The 21,317-nt window shown below is 34.2% G+C and overlaps 2 protein-coding genes across 2 annotated transcripts; one reads left to right on the top strand and one right to left on the bottom strand.

Annotated features, from left to right (window-relative positions):
- Positions 1-954: 954 nt before the first annotated feature.
- Positions 955-11,760, bottom strand: LOC105761368 (putative disease resistance protein At1g50180). The gene is given in 7 exon segments (XM_052623530.1): positions 955-1,267; positions 6,985-7,075; positions 7,189-7,448; positions 7,450-9,016; positions 9,658-9,730; positions 10,617-10,635; positions 10,739-11,760. Coding segments are annotated over 7 exon segments (3,282 nt in total). The 5' UTR covers positions 11,698-11,760.
- LOC105761360 (pentatricopeptide repeat-containing protein At3g14580, mitochondrial) lies at positions 2,211-3,876 on the top strand. The gene is made up of 2 exons (XM_052623798.1): positions 2,211-3,530; positions 3,720-3,876. The coding sequence occupies exon 1, from the start codon at positions 2,221-2,223 to the stop codon at positions 3,469-3,471; it is 1,251 nt and encodes a 416-aa protein (XP_052479758.1). The 5' UTR covers positions 2,211-2,220; the 3' UTR covers positions 3,472-3,530; positions 3,720-3,876.
- Positions 11,761-21,317: the final 9,557 nt, after the last annotated feature.

Genomic DNA, 21,317 nt, shown 5'->3' with positions numbered 1-21,317 from the left:
TAAAGCATAGCTTGCTAAACCATTTGATAAAAAAAATTCAAATTGTATCTTTTTTTTGTAAGACAATGTAATTTGGAAGTGTAGGGATGACCTGATATGATATCGTAACAAAAATTATTGATTTAAGGATGACAGAAAAGATTATGTTGAATACCAATTGACTTGCATAAAATAAGGAAATATGTTGAAACGGGAAATGTGTCCAACAAACATATATAAAATAACGAAGTTATTAATTTTACAATAGAAAAGCATGGTCCTGCCTTGGCTTCTAATATCACATTAAGTACATAAAATGAAAAAGAATCAAGCAGACTTACGTAGGGAAAAACAAAAGAAAGAGAAAGCAAAGCTAACAAATAAATATAGGAATGGTCACCAAAAACCAAAGCTATGTCGGAACAAAAGGTCAGTGACGTCTCCTTATCTGCAACTTTATGTTTTAAAAGACAATAATGAATGTGTAATTAAATTAGATTGAAGGAAATAGAAATGGAGGAGGGGTTTGGTACCTTGCTAATCCAGACACCTCCCATTCTTCCAATACCTTATCTTGCAACCGTTTTATTATAATTTGAAGAAAACAACAAACAGTCAACCAGTCTGATGTCAACAACCATAGATATATACAATAGATAAGATAATCCCAAATCTCACCATATAACACACTTTCACACGCCACTTATAATTGGAGTTTTAAATCTAGATTTGATCCCGTGAATAGCAGTAGCAGCTGAAAAAATGGCGTCTTTACCTGAAAAGAAAAACTAAAAAAATATCAATGTCTGACTTCCTTTGACTTTTAATAAATGTAATTATTCATTGGTGTGTTGACAAAGTCAGTGAGAAGGTGAGACATTGTCAAAAACGAAAGATATATAAGAAGCAAAGAAAGTAGGAATCATTTCATAAACTAGAGGTTATGAAATTACCTCTCAATTATCATTCAATCTATTAGCCACATTTTTGGAATATGATAGAAGGAACATGTTTGACTTTGTAGAAATCTTCTCCTCCTTCCTCCAATCTATCTTTGAATGCCTTTGGCATTAATTCAAGCTTCAGTTCTTTGAGGGTTGTAATGAACCTCAATCCGTCTGGAAGCATCTTCAATTCTGGGCAATCCTTGATCTCCAATCGCTGAAGAGAAGGCATGGCTCCTTTATCCACCTTCCACTCCTCCAATTCGAAGTGCTCCGCAAGGATTAGAGACTCAAGTTTAGGAAAACCCTGAGCAGAGCAAAACATTTCCTTTCCTTTGAAAGAACTATAGAATTCAAGAATCCTTAAGTTATCCAATTTTTTTTTTTTAAATTTGTTCATATATTTAGAGGATCGGCATATAGTTTTTGTCTAGAGTTTACATCTTTTGCCTTATTCCTCGACATTTTAGTTCCTTCAAAGTTGCTCAAGTCGTGAGGCCAATTATTGAGAACACCCGACTGGCGGTTCAACGAGGTACTAGCTAAGGCATATGATTACGGAATGGGATCGATCCTTTTCTCTCCGATTGCTATATTGGCATGGCTTCCGATCATTTCGGCATTCCAAACTCGATTCCTTTTCAACCAGGCTTTCAATAGGCATCTCCAAATCCAACCAATTCTTGAAGGGAAGAAGAAGCAAAAATAAAGTTTTGACATTCATAAACATTCTGCCCATTAGTTTATTTGTACATTTCAAAGAGATGTAATATATAGTTGTAAATAACAATGATTCGTTACTTCAAAATAATACACCTCAAAATTTCAGTAGATAAATTATTTAAGTTTTGCATCATACAATCGCTTTGCACCCTTTACTTTCATTTCATCTGTCACTTTAATCCATTGACCATTTCTACATAAAAAATTAGTGCATGTTTACGTGTTCATCACTTAATTAATAATAAAATTCTCACTTTGGTCCTTATACTATAGTGATCCTTGTGTGTGATCATTTAAGCCAATTGATTGCGACAACGTGGAGGGTTAAAGTACATGGATGAATACTATAATATAGGAACCCTAACACATGGGATTTGCGGAATTGATCAATAAACTAACATGATGGACGAATTGAAAGTAAACAGACAAAGTCAAGGAAAAGGGTCAAAATGAGATTTTTACTATATTACAGGGGACAAAACAAGTATTAAGCCTTTCCCTTACCCTATATACGTTTATAGTGCAAATAGCAGATAGCAGATAGCTTTTAGCTCTCCAGTTTCTACATTCTCCAATGGCCAAACGCATGATTTCACGTTCCCTTCTTTCTTCTGTCAAAAGCTCTTACCCCCAAAATTTTCCCTCATTTTTTCACCATCCAATCACCACTAAAATCTCATCTCTTAAACCCCTTTCGTTTTTCTCCTCATTTTCCAGCTACCATCAACCAACCCACCCCACTTCGCCTGCCCTTTTCAGACTAACCCACAAAGACTTGCTCTCCCCGACCGAAATCCTCAAAATCTTTGACAATCTTAAAGATCCAAACTCCCTCATTTCAGTCCTAGCCCAATACTCAGCTCGCAAGGATTATAAACCAACTGAACCTCTCTTCACTTTGCTCATCAACAAGCTCGCATATGCCCAGCATTTTGATTCCATTGAAAATATAATGGAAAAGCTCAAACGTGAAAAAGCCTGTCGTTTATCCGATGAATTCTTCCACAATGTGATTAAAAAGTATGGGCATATCGGATGTCGAATCAAAAGGGCAATCGAGATCCTTTTTAGCATGCCAGAATATGGGACTTGGCCTAGTGTTAAAACCTTCAATATCGTATTGAGCTTACTCGTATCGAACAAACTATTTGATGTTGTTCACGAGGTTTATGGGAAAGCTCCCAATTTGGGTGTTGAAATCGAAGCTTGTACTCTGAATATTCTCATTAAAGGGTTGTGTGAAAATGGGAAATTAGAGTTTGCATTCCAACTGCTCGATGAGTTTCCTAAACAAAGGTGTAAGCCTAATGTTAGAACTTATTCTACTTTAATGCACGGGTTGTGCGATAAAGGGAAGGTTGATGAAGCTTTTGAGTTGATGGGGAGGATGGAAACGGAAGGAATCGATGCTGATGCTGTTAGCTTTAATATCTTGATTTCAGGTCTTAGGAAACACGGTAGGATTGATGAAGGTGTGAAGCTGTTAGAAATTATGAAAAAGGAAGGGTGTTATCCCAATGCAGGGTCTTATCAAGAGGTGTTGTATGGTTTGCTTGATGCTGCGAGGTTTATGGAAGCAAAGGAGATTATGGGGAGAATGGTTTTTGAGAGGGTTAATCCTAGTTTTGATTCATACAAGAAGTTGATTCATGGTTTTTGTAAGGGGAAGATGGTAAAGGAAGTTGATTGGGCTTTGAAACAAATGGTACGCCATGGTTTTGTTCCAAAAATGGGAATGTGGATTCAGATTGTTGACTGTGTTTTTGCAAGGAATGAGAACAACACTTGTGATTGCAGTTTACTTGGTGAAATCATCAATAGCTAGCAGCAATGCGATGTTAAATCAGTTATCTTGCGGGTTCAGCTTATGTTACTTGAGCACGGGTATGAGTATAGGATAAGAATATCATATCTTCATACCAATACATGAATATGTGTTGAATATAAGTGTCAGATACGGTTTTACTTCAAGAAAAATTAAGAAAACTGATTTGGCTTCGAAACAAATGGTACACCATGCATTTGTTCCTAAAATGGGGATATGGATTCAGATTGTTGGCTCTGTTTTTGCAGGTAATAAGAACAACACTTGTGATTGCGGTTTACTTGAAGTCGTCAAAAGCTAGCAGCAGAGATATAAATAGCAATAGCAACTTCACCCTGTTGCCATCCCTATGATATTATTAATTAAATTGTTTTTCTAGACTATATTAGTATACTCACTTAATTCTGTTACTTGTTGATAATATTATAGTACTTCAATTAATGAATTGTTGGTATATCAGTATTACTCTATTAATCTTCATCTCCTTTCACGCACACATGAAATTGCATAGACTATAGCAAGAAAACCTTTTAAATTTGCATTCCTTTCCATAACTTTACATGGGCAGTAAACCAGAGACTGAAGATCAGATACGTCCACAATGATGAATGCTGGTGAAGTGATGCATAATTTCAACAGAATAGAGGAAGAAAGAAAAAGAGAGAGGAGAAAGAGAATCGAGGAAGAAGAAAGAATTGATTTCCTTCACAAAATGGCATATCTGCTCATTTCCCATGCCAGTTTCTATTATGGCTGAGAATTGGCAGTTACAAAGTCTGCTATAGGGCTGTTCCTCAAGCAGTTGTAACAAACCGTCAATACGCACCGTTTTCATTCAACATCAAAACCTATAGTTTCATTAAACCCTCAGCCCTAAAACACAGTGTTCAACTAACTTTACCTAACATTTTTATTTCATAACATGAAACTACTCATAATCAACTCATGGATCAACCACCATTGACTCGTGGTCTTCCCATCACCTTCATGCTTGACCACTTTCTCCTTGAGGATGACAAGATCTCACAATCTCTCTCTCTTAATATAAAAAGCAGGCAAAAAACAAGAAAACCATTTAAAAACAGAGAAAAAAGTATGCCTTTGTTTATGGAGTCAGCTTGCTTGTGTAGCAAGAAAAGTGAATATAAACAACGTATGTGATTCCTCCATTGTTTGTTGTAGATACTAGCAGAACTTTATGCACTTTTAACACTAGCTGTTACCCAATATTTAGAGGTTCAAGATTTCAACTTCTTCTTTACTTAAATAATACACCATTAACCCACTTTCTTCATGTCTGTCTGTGTGTGTCTGTATATATATAACTTGGACTGGAACTTTTCATCCTTTAGGTTCTTTAAGAGGTTGATGAATTCCAGTTTGGCGCAATACGGCAGACTTGGACCTATGTATCTCAACATTGAAAGACAAGGATCATTTCGGATGTTTCCTAGTGGTGGTAGATTTAATGTCTTAGGTTAGCAGTGATATTAATCCTTTCAAGTATTGATTTCTTGCATGCTATGTTTTTGTACTTATGCTTGTGCATTGTTTTTCTTAATATTTGCCTGTAACATGTTTCAGGATTTTCCTCTGAAAATGGACTCAATAATGCTGCCATGATGGGCTATGCCTTTGATCCTAATAAAAATTATGTTTTCATGGTAGGTTTGATGTAGAAAATCCTTAATTTAATTTCTCTTAATTTAATTTCTTATCATACTGGGTATCCGCATGTTTCAGTTGATCTTGAAACTTATGACATGATATGTTTGAAAATTTCATTAGATCGGGAAGTTGTCTGATGGTGAACTTTGTTGTGTCATCACTGAAAATCTTGCAGGTATATACGTTATTGAAAATTCCTTAAAAGCTGTAATGTATTATCTTTGTTTTTTTAGGATTCTGGCTCTTGTTGTTGTGGATATTTATTGCAATTGATTGCGATAGTATTCGTTAACATGATGTGATTGCAAACATGTTTGTGACCGCAATTTTAATCACAATTATATGTGTCATGTTATAATCAAATATTGTCATTGGATTAAAGGTTTTCTTTCTATCTTCTCATCCTCTTTGCCAAAACAATCATCCTTAATATGGGTATATGCACACATATATATGGTTGTGAAGAAATTATATCAAGCCTTTGAAGAAACTTCCTTGTTCTTGGTTGAAGCTAGTGCCTTTTGAATGCTAGATATTTCTCTACTGAGTTCGAGATGGGTATTTTGGGTACATTCTACATATTTGTATCTAACATTCATCAAGAGTTTTGGATATTTTGCATGTTTAGATAGAATGATATGTTTTACTTTACTCGAACTCAGATGTAAATGTTATAAATTGATGTATTCAGTTTTTCTTCCAAGTATTTTCATATCGTTATTGAAGAATCGTGCACGTCCTGTGGTCATGCATTTAGTCAAACTGACATAGCTTTTAATCCACATAATCATCTTCTATATATGTTATATACATATAATATCATGTGTGATGTTAGCTTAGTTGCTAGAAATGGTCGGTTTTTGCAGATGATGAAGGTCCTAGGATGCCTTCTGAAGCCATTGCAGAAAGGATTTGTCAAGTGCTTGAACGTAATTGGAATATCTAATTTGTACACCTTGTTTGCTGAACAGCTAACATTTTTTTCCTTTGATCACCCAAAATAGTCACTAACAAATGTGGCTGTGATTTTGTATTGTATTTTTAGTTTATTATCATCAAGATATTGTTGGTAGATATTAGAAGCAAAGCTTGAGGATACAAAATCTTGAATCTAAATATCGATTTTGGAATCTTTGATTCCCTTAGATTCCTTTGCCTTTTATAAAGCATATAGCTTGCTAAACCATCAAATGTTGATAAAAAAATTCAAATTGTATCTTCTTCTTTTTGTAAGACAATGTAATTTGGAAGTGTTATTAGTTGGTAAGATTTAATTTTTCCTATTTTTTGCTTTGGAAGTGTGGGATGAAGTGCAACCATTGAACCTGATATGATATCTTAACAAAGATTATTGAGTTAGGGTTGACAGAAAAGATTATGTTGAATACCAATCGACTTGCATAAAATAAGGAAATATGTTGAAACAGGAAATGTGTCCAACATTCGTATATTCAATTTTTTTCTAAAATATGTATATATTAAAAAGATTATATTCTCGTGTATCCATATTCAAATATATATATATATCAAACAATTATATTTAAGTAAACTGAATAGTAGAAATGAACATTGATAACGAAGTGATGAATTTTACAATAGAACTAGAAAAGCATGGTCCTGCCTTGGCTTCTAATATTACATTAAGTACATATAAAAAAAGAAAAAATAAAAAGGGGAAAGCAAAGCTAACAAATAAATATAGGAATGGTGACCGCAAACCAAAGCTATGTGGGAACAAAGGTCAGTGACGTCTCCTTATCTGCAATTTTTATGTTTTAAAAGACAAAAATAAATGTGTAATTAAATTAGATTGAAGGAAATAGAAATGGAGGAGGGGTTTGGTACCTTGCTAATCCAGACACCTCCCATTCTTCCCATACCTTATCTTGCAACCGTTTTATTGTAATTTGAAGAAAACAACAAACAATCAACCAGTCTGATGTCAACAACCATAGATATATACAAGAGAGAAGATAATCCCAAATCTCACCATATAACACCCTTTCACACGCCACTTATAATAGGAGTTTTAAATGTAGATTTGTTGGAATATGATAGAAGGAACATGTTTGACTTTGTAGAAATCTTCTCCTCCTTCCTCCAATCTATCTTTGAATGCCTTTGGCATTAATTCAATCTTCAGTTCTTTGAGGGTTGTAATGAACCTCAATCCCTCTGGAAGCATCTTCAATCTTCTGCAATACGTGATCTCCAATCGCTGAAGAGAAGGCATGGCTCCTTCATCCATCTTCCACTCCTCCAAATTTTCGAGCCCCCCAAGGATTAGAGACTCAAGTTTAGGAAAACCCTGAGCAAAACATTTCCTTTCCTTTGAAAGAACTTTCGAATTCAAGAATCCTTAAGTTAGGCAGCTTCTCTAGTGTTGGCATTGGATCTTTCCTAAACTTGAACCAACTCAACCGTATGTAAGCGAGATGTGAAGAGAAGTAGTGATACTCTGGTAACTCACTTATCCTTACTGCTATACTTAAGTTGCAAATACTAGTACAATTTGAAAGGAGGTGGGCCAAATGTCTTGGATCTATTTCTGTGCCGGATTCCCCAATGGAAACAATAAACAAGGAATGAAGATATTTACTTCCGATTATGGGTGGATTCTCGCCCAAGTCCTTCTCATTGAAATTTTCAATATTGAAGGGAAAATTTATCCCCAACTCTCTAAGATTTTTCATGTTGATAAGATCCTTCAGATAACAATTCTTGGTGTTGAAGTTCACAAGTGTTAGGAGTTTTCTCAAAGTGCCCAACTTCAACTTAGTATTGCTTTTACATCTCAAAGGGAGATATAAATGTCTTAGTTGCTCCATCCTCCATATCACATTAGGTACATGAATTTTGACATTATCAACTCTTAAATCCAAGGTTTGCAAGCACCTTAAGTTGCCTAGAGATGATGGCAACTTTGACCAATGGAAGTTAAGATTCCTTAGACTCAAGAATCTTAAATGGACGAGATTACCTATATTACTGGGTAACTTAAACCCTACAGAAGGATCACCTCCTGTTCTTTCATAGTTTAGGGCTCTTAGCAATTTGAAGTTGTTGAACATGTATCTCCAAATTCCTCGAATTTTAAGTGCCATCGTACTAATTCCCGAAATGAAAAGAATCCAATACAGTGGATTACAATCATAATCTTCATGTTCTTCAACGTAATTCAACACTTCCAAGGGCCAAGATTTTTCTACTGCCTCATCCGGAAAGAACTCATTGAAGAACAAAAGTGATCGAATATTTGGACTTTTAATGCATTTTATGAAAAAAAACTCATGCACAGAAACCCTACCAACCTTCCGAATCATAGATAATGAAGATGCATTCGATCGATCAACAATGAAGACAAAATTTTCTTGTTTTGCCTTTGATAAGCAAAGATCTCTCATCAGATCATGCATCTGAATCGTTTTTACCTTTAAGGTTGCCACATCTCTTTCTTGTACTTGAATCAAGCACCTTTCCACAAGCTCCATTAAATAAGATTCCGCCACATCTTCCGCAATTTCCCCACCATCTCTTTTTTCTTGCTTTGATGACACAATACCTTCAGCAACCCATAATTGAATCAATCTATCCACATCTATCATATAATCCTCCGGAAAATGGCTTAGATAGAGGAAACATGGTCTTAGATAGGGAGGCAAATCATCATAACTTAATGCTAACACATCCTCTGGTCCTTGATTTTTGCCTCTCTTCAAGTATGATTTTACATTGTCAGATATCTTTCGCCATTCGTTTAATGAATTATTCTTTGTAGCCAAAATTCCTCCCAATACAACAATGGCTAATGGCAGCCCTGCACAATGTTTAACCATGTTCTCTCCCAACTCTTTTAATTCCTCACCGATTTTATTTCCTGTATAAAAAATTAGGAATAAATTTTAAAAAAATAAGAAAAATTAGGAATTAATTTAAGTAGGTTAAAGAAATGTAAAAATAGATGAACTCAAACTTAAATTTTATTAATTTATTAAGTAATATTTAATATAAATTCATCACTTATAAAATTTAGTTTTTATTACTGTTATTAACAACACTTAAAAAAAATAAATCTATTTGAAAACTTCCAAAACTTTGAATACTTTATTGAACAGTCAATACTAAATAAGAAACTTCACTCTAATTAATTTTAGAGGAGATTCAAATAAATATATAATTCATGTGATTCATGTGAGGTTGTCGAGGCTAAAGCTATGGTTGGATGGATTGAATTAGCTATGAAGAACAAATGGACCAATGTGACAATCAAGACTGCCTCCCAGACTATTGCTTCGAATATTAAGAAGAAGAGTCAAGATCGAAGATGGAGATTAAGGATAGTCCTTCAGGTTTTTGATAAGCTGGTCATGCAACTTTCTTCTTTGAAAGTCAATGTTATCAGACAAGAAGCCAATAGGTTAGCGGATTGGTTTGCTAAATAGGGTGGTAAAGAGATGTGCTGGTTGTTCGAATCAACTACATCTTTCTTGGGCTTTACTCTTGATAAGAATGGTTTACCTGCGCCTCCATCTTTCTGATGCAAGGATCCAGGATAAACATATAAAAGAATACCATGAAAGTGCTTAAGAAACTAAACAAGCATATAGTCCAATAATTAAGATAAGGTAATAACTTACATTAGGATGATCCTAAAAATTAATTTTTTTTGTCAAATCATCAAATTTTAAAGACATGAATTATTATACACTCATCCATAGAGAAATTGTTTTATGGACTCTTCTGACCACATTATTCATGGTCCCTTTCCGTTTATTTAATGACATTTCAACAATTTTTTCCATGTCATTGACACATAATTTTTTTACCCTGAACCCTGAATCTAGAATCCTAGACCCTAGATCCAAAACATAAAACCCTAAAATCGTAACCTCAAACCCTTGAATCATGAATCCTAAACTCGTAACCCATAACCCTGAACACTTAAACTTTAAACTTGAACCTCAAATTTTGAACTTGAAATCTCGAATCCAAACCTTAAACTGCGAGATTCGGGGTTCAAAGTTTAAGTTCAGGGTTCGAGTTCAAGGTTCGGGGTTCGGGGTTTTGGGTTCAGGATAAAACAATTATCAAAATTATGTGTCAATGGCATGAAAAATATTGCACAAAAATTACTATTTTTTAAAAATTGGTTGCACAAAAATAAAAATATTAACTTATGAAAAAAAACATGATTAAAATTTGGAAAAGAAGAAAAGATGTTTGTTTATAATTTAAAAAATTAATTATTTTAAATAATTTAATTAAAGTTAAAATAAGTTGGAGAAAATATTAAATATAAATGAGTGTATAATAATTCTTTGTTATCTTAAAAATTTAACGACGTGACACTATTTTGTTGATGCCTAAAAACTATATTTTTAAGATGATCCTAACATATTTTTAAGATTATTGTCAAAAAATTTAAAATGAAAAATAAATTTAGCGTATAACAAGAATTTTGCTATATGTATATTTACCTGTTTGAGGAAATACAATCTTTTGAAACAATTCCCAAATTTCTTCATCGTTTAGGCACTTCAACTCTGAAATAATATATGTAGCTATTTTCCATAAAAGGAATAAGAGTATTCAATTCTACCTAATTAAGAAAATTTTACCTCTTATGTCAGCATCTGAAACTATCCCCCTGTTTCTAGAGGTGAGCAATATCTTGCTATTGCTATGACGGCCCGTTGCAACTGGAAAGGCAGGTTTTAGACTATCCCAAGCTTCAGTGGTCCAAATATCATCAAGTATCACCAGACACTTTTTAACCCCCAAAATGTTATACAACTTCTCTGCTAATGCTTCATCTCTTATCTTCCTGTCCACTTTATCTAAAGTTTTGAAACCAGATAGAATGTCTTCCCAAACATTTCTTTTCTGGCATGGTTGAGAAACATATACAAAAGCCAAGTGATCGAAATAATCAATAACCTGACGATGGTGATATATTTTCTTGGCGAGAGTGGTCTTTCCCAGACCACCCATGCCCCATATTGTAACAACCTTGCATCCACTTTCCTCCGTAAGAACTTTGACCAATCCCTCGGTATCATCAACTAGTCCAACAATATTATCATCCATAATATGTGGATAAGGCCGCCTTGATTCTCGTCTTTCAGTTGAAGAACTTGATTCTTCTCCTCTGTCCTTTACTCCGTAGGCCTGTAGTTTTCGGACCAAGTCGTTGATTCTTTCTTTGATTTTCTCGATTTTTGACCTGGTTTTGTGGAGTGCCCATCCCTCTTTCAAACAGCAGGCTGATCTTTTAATACAACTCGCAGGACCTCCTTTGTTTTTGGATCCAATCTTGAGAGCAAATTCCTCGACAACATCCTCGGCATCATAAGCAAGCTCTCTGATTTCAGCAACCCAAAGACGAATCATCTCATCCATTGATTGTTTTGTCTCTGCGTCCATTAAGTATCTTTGCATCCATTTGAGCTCTGTTTGCAGACGATCAACTTGCTCCTCCACGCCCCATAGGTATATGGCTTCCTCAGTTAGCAGGTTGCCAATTGTTGTCACTGCAGATGTCACAGCAGACAAAGCCATGATAGTGATCGAGCTCAGAAATTTCTTTAAAATCTTGAATTTGGATTTCAAGATGTGAGTGCCGCAAGAAGCAGTACTTAATTATAAAAACAATTGCAAATCATTGCCCTTTTATACTTTTAGTAGTAATAGTTCTATTAAATTTATAAAAAATTAGAAAGCAGCATTAATCATCAATAGAATGAGAAAACAAGCAAGAAAGGTATGTTCAAAATAGAATGAGAAAACTAACAAGAAAGGTATATTCATAATCGAATGAGAATACAAACAAGAAAGCTATATTCCTATGAACTACTTTATAACCTTGTTTGTATTTTTTATGAATATAATTATGTATATTTTCACTTATAAATTTGTATATAATTTCATTTGTTATTTATATATATAATTTCATATTTAATTAAAAGAATTTTGTATATATAAATTATATATAATATTTCATTTGTTATTTATATATAACTCAATATTTTTATTTTTAACTTTTACATGTAAATAAATTGACCCTTAATGGAACTAACATTTACTTATTAAAAATATATTAAACGATTAAATATATTTTTAAATAAATATGTTAATTCTATTAAAATTTGAAAAACAGAGAAATTAGGCAAAGATGGAGAAATTTGGTTGTGAGATGGATTAAGATAGGGTACAGCACAAAACGGTCATCAAATTATTGATTTCATTCTATTTTGATCACTTAAATATTAATTTTTTATTTAGTCATTAAATTTTTAGAAATTAAATATTTTGATTATTTCCACATTAGTTGCAATTAGATGAGTGACAAGAAAATGATATGAACTTGTTTTTATTGGTCTAATAACAAATTTAGACCCTTATGTTTAGACATTCATCAATTTGATTCTAAATATAAAATTTCTAAAGAATTTAATCCTCCATATTTACAAAATTTCTCAATTTAGTTCAAATTCTTAAAATAAAAATAAATTTAAGCTCAAAATTTCCGAAATTTGTCAATTTAGTTCTAGTTCTAAATTTAGCCCTCAATCTGGTATCAAATGTTATAATTAAAATAATAACTCAATCAATATTATATAATTATTAAAATATAATTAAGTTTTATAATATATGATACTTATGACGAACAAAAATCAAGTTGAACATTCTAACTTGATTTAATAGATAAGGTTAGAAATTTTTATTTATTTAATTATGAATGTAATAAGCAATTAAAAATTGATTATGCAATGTTCATCTTCTTCTTCCTCCACGCCTCCTAGGCCCCCACTCACAAGTCACATAATCACTTTTTTCTATGTGGATTAACACACTTCCGTGTCTCTCCTTTGCTTTTCCTTCATTTAACAAAAGGAAGGAGCTGAAATTCAGGAAATTTGAGTAGAAAAAAAGGGAACTTCAAAGCTTAAAACCCAAACCCTTTATGGAGTTATCATATCATTGTGCTATGTGAACAGTTGCAGGGCGGTGTTGCTGCCTCGGTTCGGTGGACCTGAGGTGTTGCAGCTTTGATCCGATGTGTCTGTTCCTGATCTTAAGCCTATTGAAGTTCTTGTTCGAGCCTGAGCTGTTTCTATCAATCCCCTTGATTCCACCCGAGGAAGTCCCTCCTTGATGCATGTGAAGAATTTCTTTTTAATTAAATTCCTTGTTCGATTTATTTGATTTGATTTAATTTGCTTAATTCATCCATGAGTTGGTTTTTTCGTTGCCATGAAAATGTGAAGAGAAAAGAAAAGAATTTAAAATGTTGGATGGAGCTAGATTTTCTTTTATATACCATAAAATATATCTTTCCTTTTCTAAAATTTTTGGAATTAAAATTAAATTTACAAATTTTGATAACATATTGAAATTTTTAGGATTCGAACTATAACAATAGATTTTGTAAACATTTTATATTTAAAATCAAATTAATAGAATATATAAACATTAGATTATTAAATTTGTTATTAGACCAATAAAACAGCCCACATTAACATCCTATCACTCATCTAATGGTAACTAATGCGAGAGTGATCAAAATATTTAATTTGAAAAATTTAGTAACTAAATAAAAAATTAATAATTAGTGATTAAAATAGAACGAAAGCAATAATTAGGTGACCATTTTTAAATTTTCCCATTGAAAATATAAAACGGTAAGGGCACTTGAAAAAAAACAAAAATGATAAGGTGAGGAAGCATATTTGGAATATTTTTTTAAAGCGAGGATTACAAATAAAATTAAAAGTTGGCAGTTCCTATAAGGCTTCAGAATTGGTAGTTACAAAGTTTGTTACAGGCTTGTTACTCGACTAGTTGTATCAAACTTTCAATACGCACCGTTTTCATTAAACATCAAAACGTTTCGTTTTATTAAACTCTCAACCTCAAAATGCAGCGCTCAACTAACTAATTTTAACTAACATCCTTTTTCCATAACATGAAACTACTCATAATCAACTCATGATTTGACCACCACCGACTTGTGACCTTCCCATCAAGTTCATGCTTAACCACTGAGGCTTAGTTTGGATGGGCGGTGTTTTTCCTCCGGTGAGGTTAAAAACAGCGGTGGCGGTGAGATTAGTTACTGTAGCGGTGAGATTAGAAACAATGGTGGAGTGTGTGTTTGGATTCAAACGCAGCTATAGCGGTGAGGTAAGAATAAAAAATGACTATTAAGGACATCAGATTAGAATTGATATATAATAAAAGTTTTTAAATTATTTTACTTTTTTAAAATTATTAAAATATGTGAATTTATAAATTAATTTAATAAAATATTAAAATGTATCTTCCAATATTTTAATGACTTATATAATTAATTTAAATTATTTATTAGATAAAATGATAATTATTTTAATTTTTATAGTTCAATATTTTTATAACAATGATAAATATTATTTTCACAAATAGTAACATTATACTTGGATCAAATTTTGAAGTATCTAAACCGATGATTTTAATTAAAAATATAATAACATAAGACATAACAAGTTTCATTATTACTAGAAATTAGGTTTTAATTATATATTTAATATGAAGATTGTATATATTAAATTAATAATATTATTTGATATGAAGATTTTTAATTATAAAAATACATATTAAATTTAATATGAAGAATGTATATATTAAATTAATAATATTATTTGAAATTCTTAAATAAAAAATTAGATGTAAAAGGATAAAAGAAAAAGTAAAAAGCATGGATGAAAAGGTACTTTCCATCTTTCAAATGGAGTTGCAAATTCTCACTGCATGTAGAACCTCCATTGGCGCCACTGATACTACAACATGATGAGAAGACTCCAGTGCGGCAATGGGTAAAATCCAAACACCAATATTAGTGCTATTGATTTCAAAAAATGATCTAAATGCACTGAAACGGGAGATCATTTGTATCCAAATGAAGCCCTAATCCTTGAGGATGATGAGGTGATCTCTCATAATATATATATAATTCTAAAATTTTTAAGCAATATTTATAAGAATTATATAAAATTATAAATTTTAGGTTTGTTTGTATTTTTATTTCATTTCTTATAATTTGGTCCTATATATCCAAAATAATTAATTATACGTACCTAAATATATATCCATCCATATATATATATATATATATATATCAATACTTTTTTTAACTTATTTATTTGGAATTTGGAATTTGGAATTTGGAATTTCTAATTTGGAATTTCTAGATTATGTTTGCTCATTTATTTTCTTTTTGATTTAGTTTATCTTATTTAATCTTCGAGATAAACATATCGTGGATTATATGTGTTGACATGTAATTAATCGGTAAAATTTGATTTTTTTTTATTTTCTGCTTCAAAAGTGTCGAGATGAATTGCAGTCATTGGACCCTATCGTAACAAAGGGGCAATTAACCAAAAACAAGCCGTTTTTTTTAAATTTACCAAAATGGGCCAATTTTTTGATTATTTACCTGAATGGTCCATTTTCTGGGAAATCGTGTCCACGTCAACGCGATGTTAGGGTACGTGTCAGGACATCGCGTCCATGTCAGCGCGACCTACTTACGTGGAAGGAAATCGCGTCCTTGAGGGAGCAATTTCCTTCCACGTCAGCAGGTCGCGCTGACGTGGACGCGATGTCATGCCACGTAGCGCGTTCCGGGGGACGCGATTTTGACGTTTTTTTCACGTTTGGTTTTTTGGCTTTTAGGGTTTAGGGTTTAGGCTTTTTAGGGTTTTTAAGTCCCGGAATAAATTATTTCGAGTTGACTTTCTGGTCAAATAGTATAAAATCGCTTCTACCAGGATGCTATTTGAAAAGAAATTGTGAAATCGCGCCCTCGTGGACGCGATTCTGCTACAGTAGGTTATGTAAGAAATAATTTTTTTTGACGTTTCTGAGCAAATAGTATAAAATCGCTTGTACCAAGATGCTATTTAAGAAGAAATTATGAAATCGGGCCCTCGTGGACGGGATTTTGCTACAATAGGTCATGTAAGAAATAATTTTTTTTGACGTTTCTGAGCAAATAGTATAAAATCGCTTCTACCAGGATGCTATTTGAGAAGAAATTGTGAAATCGCACCCTCGTGGACGCGATTTTGCTACAGTAACAAGTTTGGGTTGAGGCTATAAATTAGGCAGAAAATGTTCTTAGAATGCATAAGTCATAGCAGAAACAATTTAGAGAGGCTAAGAAAGTTAGAGTTTCAAAATGAGTGAACGTATTAGTGCTGGTATTTACTATGATGGTGAGGTTTGCCACACAGAGAATGGTGTTGTTTTTTTGTCGGAGAATACGATGCGACTGTCATTTAACCAGAACATAGATTTGACAGAACTTCGTAAAAGAATTAGGCGTAAAATCTTCGAAACGACCCCAATGAAAGTTCTGTCAATCACGTATCGATTTTGTTCTTGTGTTGATCCGGTGACATATGACTCGTTCGACATAAAAGGTACTCGTAGCTTGGAGGCAATGGTGCAGACTCATCTTGCTAGTGGAGCAAATTATATTGAGTTATATGTACAATTTACGTCGCTAACTGATGTACTTTCGTCTGGTGTTCGAGATTTATACACAACCCCTGGCCGACACTCGGTTAGCGGGTTACAAAATACGAAACAGCCCATGTTCGATAGTGGTGTCGAATGCACATCCCCCGCAATACACTCTGTCAGTGGATGGGACATGTACGTCGGTGGCTCGACGTTTGATGCTGAAAATACGTACTGGGGAACTGCATCAAGTTCTAGTAGATGGCAATCTACATCCAATTGGGGACGTTATCAAATGCCCAGAAGAAAGGATGACGTACTACCTACGACGTCAACCGGTGAGGGGATGTCGTACGCTACAGATGATTGTGGGTTAGAAGATGACTCCGATGTGGATCCACCTCGAGAGCCCGGGCTGGATGGTGCAGAAGTGGGATTATTTTCTGAACCGAAGCCTATTCCAACAGAAGGTGAAGATGCTGAAAGGAGTTCAAATGATGAAGAAAATCCACGATTCAGAGCATACTCACCTCTAGCCCACATGCATAATGTCGATCTGTCAGCAGATGATGCGTTAGAGTTTCTAGATCTACCATACCGGTTGCGCGATTGTACAAGTTCGGGGGTAGATTTCGGTGAACTTGAAGTTGGTAATCAGTTTACCAACAAGGATAGTTTTATTGGTGCTTTAAAACAGCATAGCATTAAAAACGACATTAAGTACCACGTCGTTAAATCAAAATCTGATAAGTTTGAGGCGAAGTGTGCGATGCAAAGACGGCACATGTTCATGGAAAATCGTCGCATCGTTAAGGAAAAGGACAGGGTTGTGGAAGATAAAAAAGTACAAAGGTCCACACACATGTACTGCAGGTACAGGATTGAATGTATCTGAATAATAATTTTATTTTGCAATGTTGCATTATTTAATGTACTCCCTCTGTAGGTGTTTCACAAGATCATCCCAAAATGGATTCAGCTATGTTAGCTAGCTTGATACTGCCTACGATAAAAGTAGATCCTAGGACTTCAGTGCCGGTGATAATTGCCAATATCCGTAGCCAAATGGGGTACACGCCCTCTTACCGCAAGGCTTGGATAGCTAAGAAAAAGGCGTTTGAGAAGATGCATAGTGGGTGGGACACCTCATATAATGAAATATGGCAGTGGTGTCAGGTGCTAGAGAGATACGTCCCAGGTGCCATCACAGACCTTGAAACGGAACATGCGTACTACAACGGTCGATTGCTACGTGGATGCCAAGTGTTCAAATGCCTATTTTGGACCTTTAAGCAATATCGAGACGCATTTCCATACTGCAAGTCGTTGGTACAAATTGACGGTACCTTCATGTTCGGTAGGTATACTCATCGGCTATTGGTTGCAGTGGCACAAGATGGTGGTGGGAGAACTCTTCCAATTGCATTTGCAATAACACCGGGGGAGTCATCTGATGACTGGAATTTCTTTCTCTCTAGGTTAAGGAGGCATGTGTGCCCCAACCGATATCGTGTTATTTCGGATCGGGCGCCAAAGATACTAGCTGCATTTGATCAAGAGGGAAGCTTGTGGCAGCGCACACACTATAGATATTGCCTAAGACACGTTGCTTCGAACTACTACATGCAATATCCATCTAAGAGTGAACGACGACAAGTGACCAACATGGGTATTTAGTCTATAATTGTATTATTTTGTTTGTCAATTTGAATTAGTTTTATTGGTAGAAGTGGTATAAAATATTCGATATGATCTTATATTGGTAGGGTATGAAATAAATAAAGATCGTTTTCACGAGATGTTGGCAATTTTACGATCCCAAAATGGAGAAGGGGCAGACTACCTTTGTAACATACGTTTCAAACTGTGGGCACAAGCATACGACGGAAGCCTACGATATGGCCATATGACGTCGAACCTGGAAGAATGCATAAATTCTGTTCTTAAAGGAACGTGCCATCTACCGATAACATCGGTTGTGCGAGAGACATATTTCTGCTTGGCGGCGCTATTTCCAAAGCGAGCAGCAACTTATGCAGGCCAGATGCAGGGTGGCCATTTATGGTGCAGTAAGGTAGTTTAAGAAACTAACAAGGTGAAGGCGAGGGCAAACATCATGCACACAGTGTGTCACGATCGAGACAATTTATGGTTTCGTGTGATGGAGTTTGACAGACCTCACCAAGGTGTTGTTGGCGGGCAATATCGTGTACACTTGCGAAACAGGACTTGTGACTATGGGAAGTTTGATGCACTTCGTTATCCATGTCCTCATGTTATTGCAGCTTGTCAGAAACTCCGTCTGGATCCGATGAGTTATGTGGACGAAGTGTACAAATTAGAAAACATGTACAACGTATGGAGACACGTTTTCCCACCGGTCCCAGATGAACGTAATTAGCCGCTCGTATCTCTTGCTCCTTTTAAGCTGTTACCAGATAGAGAATTGCATCGCAAACCAAAGGGTCGAACTTGCTCCACTAGAATACGGAACAATATGGATATCCGAGAAACAGCCAGTCAACAGAAGTTGTGCGGATGTGTCGGAACCCAGGTCATACAAGTCGATCATGCCTTAATCACAATAGTTGAATGTAATTTTAGAAAAAATTATATTTTATTCAATTATTAATTGATAATTGTATTAATTGTTAGTAAAATTATCAAATTAGTTTAATTTCTTAATTGTTAGTACCAGTCAAAACATTTTACCAAATCTAACATTATGTAAAATTATGTAAAACTATTAAGCCAAAAAATATTGTTAATGGTTAATAAAATTATCAAATTATGTAAAATTATGTAAAATTATTAAGCCAAAAAATTGTGTTAATGGTTAGTAAAATTATCAAATTATGTAAAATTATTATGGTATAAAAATTTTGTTAATGGTTAGTAAAATTATCAAATTATGTAAAATTATTAAGTCCAAAAATTGTGTTAATGGTTAGTAAAATTATCAAATTATGTAAAATTATTAAGTCCAAAAATTGTGTTAATGGCTAGTAAAATTATCAAATTATGTAAAATTAGGTTAGGGTTAGGGTTTTAATTAAATTAGGTTAGAGTTAGGGTTTTAATTAAATTAGGTTAGGGTTGGGGTTTTAATTAAATTAGGTTAGGGTTAGGGTTTTAATTAAATTAGGTTAGGGTTAGGGTTTTAATTAAGTTAGGTTAGGTTAGGGTTTTAATTAAATTAGGTTAGGGTTTTTAATTAAGTTAGGTTAGGGTTAGGTTTTTAATTAAATTAAGTTTTGGTTAGGGTTTTATTTGAATTAGGTTAGGTTAGGGTTTTAATTAAGTTAGGTTAGTGTTTGGGTTTTTAATTAAGTTAGGTTAGGGTTAGGGCTTTTAATTAAATTAGGTTATGGTTAGGGTTTTTATTTGAATTAGGTTAGGGTTAGGGTTTTTAATTAAGTTAGGTTATGGTTAGGGTTTTTAATTAAATTAGGTTATGGTTAGGGTTTTTATTTGAATTAGGTTAGGGTTAGGGTTTTTATTTGAATTAGGTTAGGTTAGGGTTTTTAATTAAGTTAGGTTAGAGTTAGGGTTTTTAATTAAATTAGGTTATGGTTAGGGTTTTTATTTGAATTAGGTTAGGGTTAGGGTTTTTAATTAAGTTAGGTTAGGTTAGGGTTTTTATTTGAATTAGGTTAGGGTTAGGGGTTTTAATTAAGTTAGGTTAGGGTTAGGGTTTTTAATTAAATTAGGTTATGGTTAGGGTTTTTATTTGAAGTAGGTTAGGGTTAGGGTTTTTATTTGAATTAGGTTAGGGTTAGGGTTTTTAATTAAATTAGGTTAGGGTTTTTAATTAAATTAGGGTTTTTATTACATCAAATAGAACTTCTATTTTATTATATCAAATAATATCAAAATAGCTAGAAAAATTTCTATGCCTATTATATCAAATAAACTTCTATTTTATTACATCAAATAATATCAAAATAACTCGAAAAAATTTCTATGCGTATTACATCAAATAAACTTCTATTTTATTACATCAAATAATAAATTTAAATACGGTAATCAATGTCTATGCCCGGGGGATTCGGTTCCATATGGCGGCCGTCGATGATTACGCGCTGGATTCCTCCTTCCTCTAGCTTCCGGCGGCGGTTGTTCTTCCTCTAGTGGTGATTGTGGTTCTTCCGATTCGACATCTGGTTTTCGGACTTGGGACGATGATCCACCTTCAAAGAATAGTGTATGTGGAGGTGTTTGCATCATGAACGGTGACGGTGTTTGAAAGCCATACGTTGGTGGCGATTGGTAAAAAGAAGAGCTCCCCGACAGCCCCCCTTGCGATCCCTCCTGCACCGCTGGCCTAGATATCGGCGGTCCGCTCGGCATAATAGGAAATGGATCTGAACAGGACATTTGGCTCCAACCTGCCATAGGATTCGGAAAAGGATATATGTAAGGGTTACGGTACATATAAGGGCTAGGAAACACACCTGGCATCATAGGGAAAGGCGGTTGCGTGGGTATCATCTGTTGAATTGCTACGTCAGGTGACTGCGTCGGTGCTCTCGTTGGGGACGGTGATTGCATGGCCGCTGATGATGAGCCGATGACTGTCTGGGCCTCGTTGAGGGGCTGCCTTCGTAGTCTTCTCGTCTTGGATTTAGAGGCCCGCGCCTTTCCCTTCCGACACGTATTTGCCGCTGCCTCTCCTC

The sequence above is a fragment of the Gossypium raimondii genome, chromosome 11, assembly GCF_025698545.1.
Source record: "Gossypium raimondii isolate GPD5lz chromosome 11, ASM2569854v1, whole genome shotgun sequence".
Classification (NCBI taxonomy): Eukaryota; Viridiplantae; Streptophyta; class Magnoliopsida; order Malvales; family Malvaceae; genus Gossypium; species Gossypium raimondii.
Note: the sequence above shows the minus strand (reverse complement) of the source record. Positions and strands in the feature narration are given on the sequence as shown.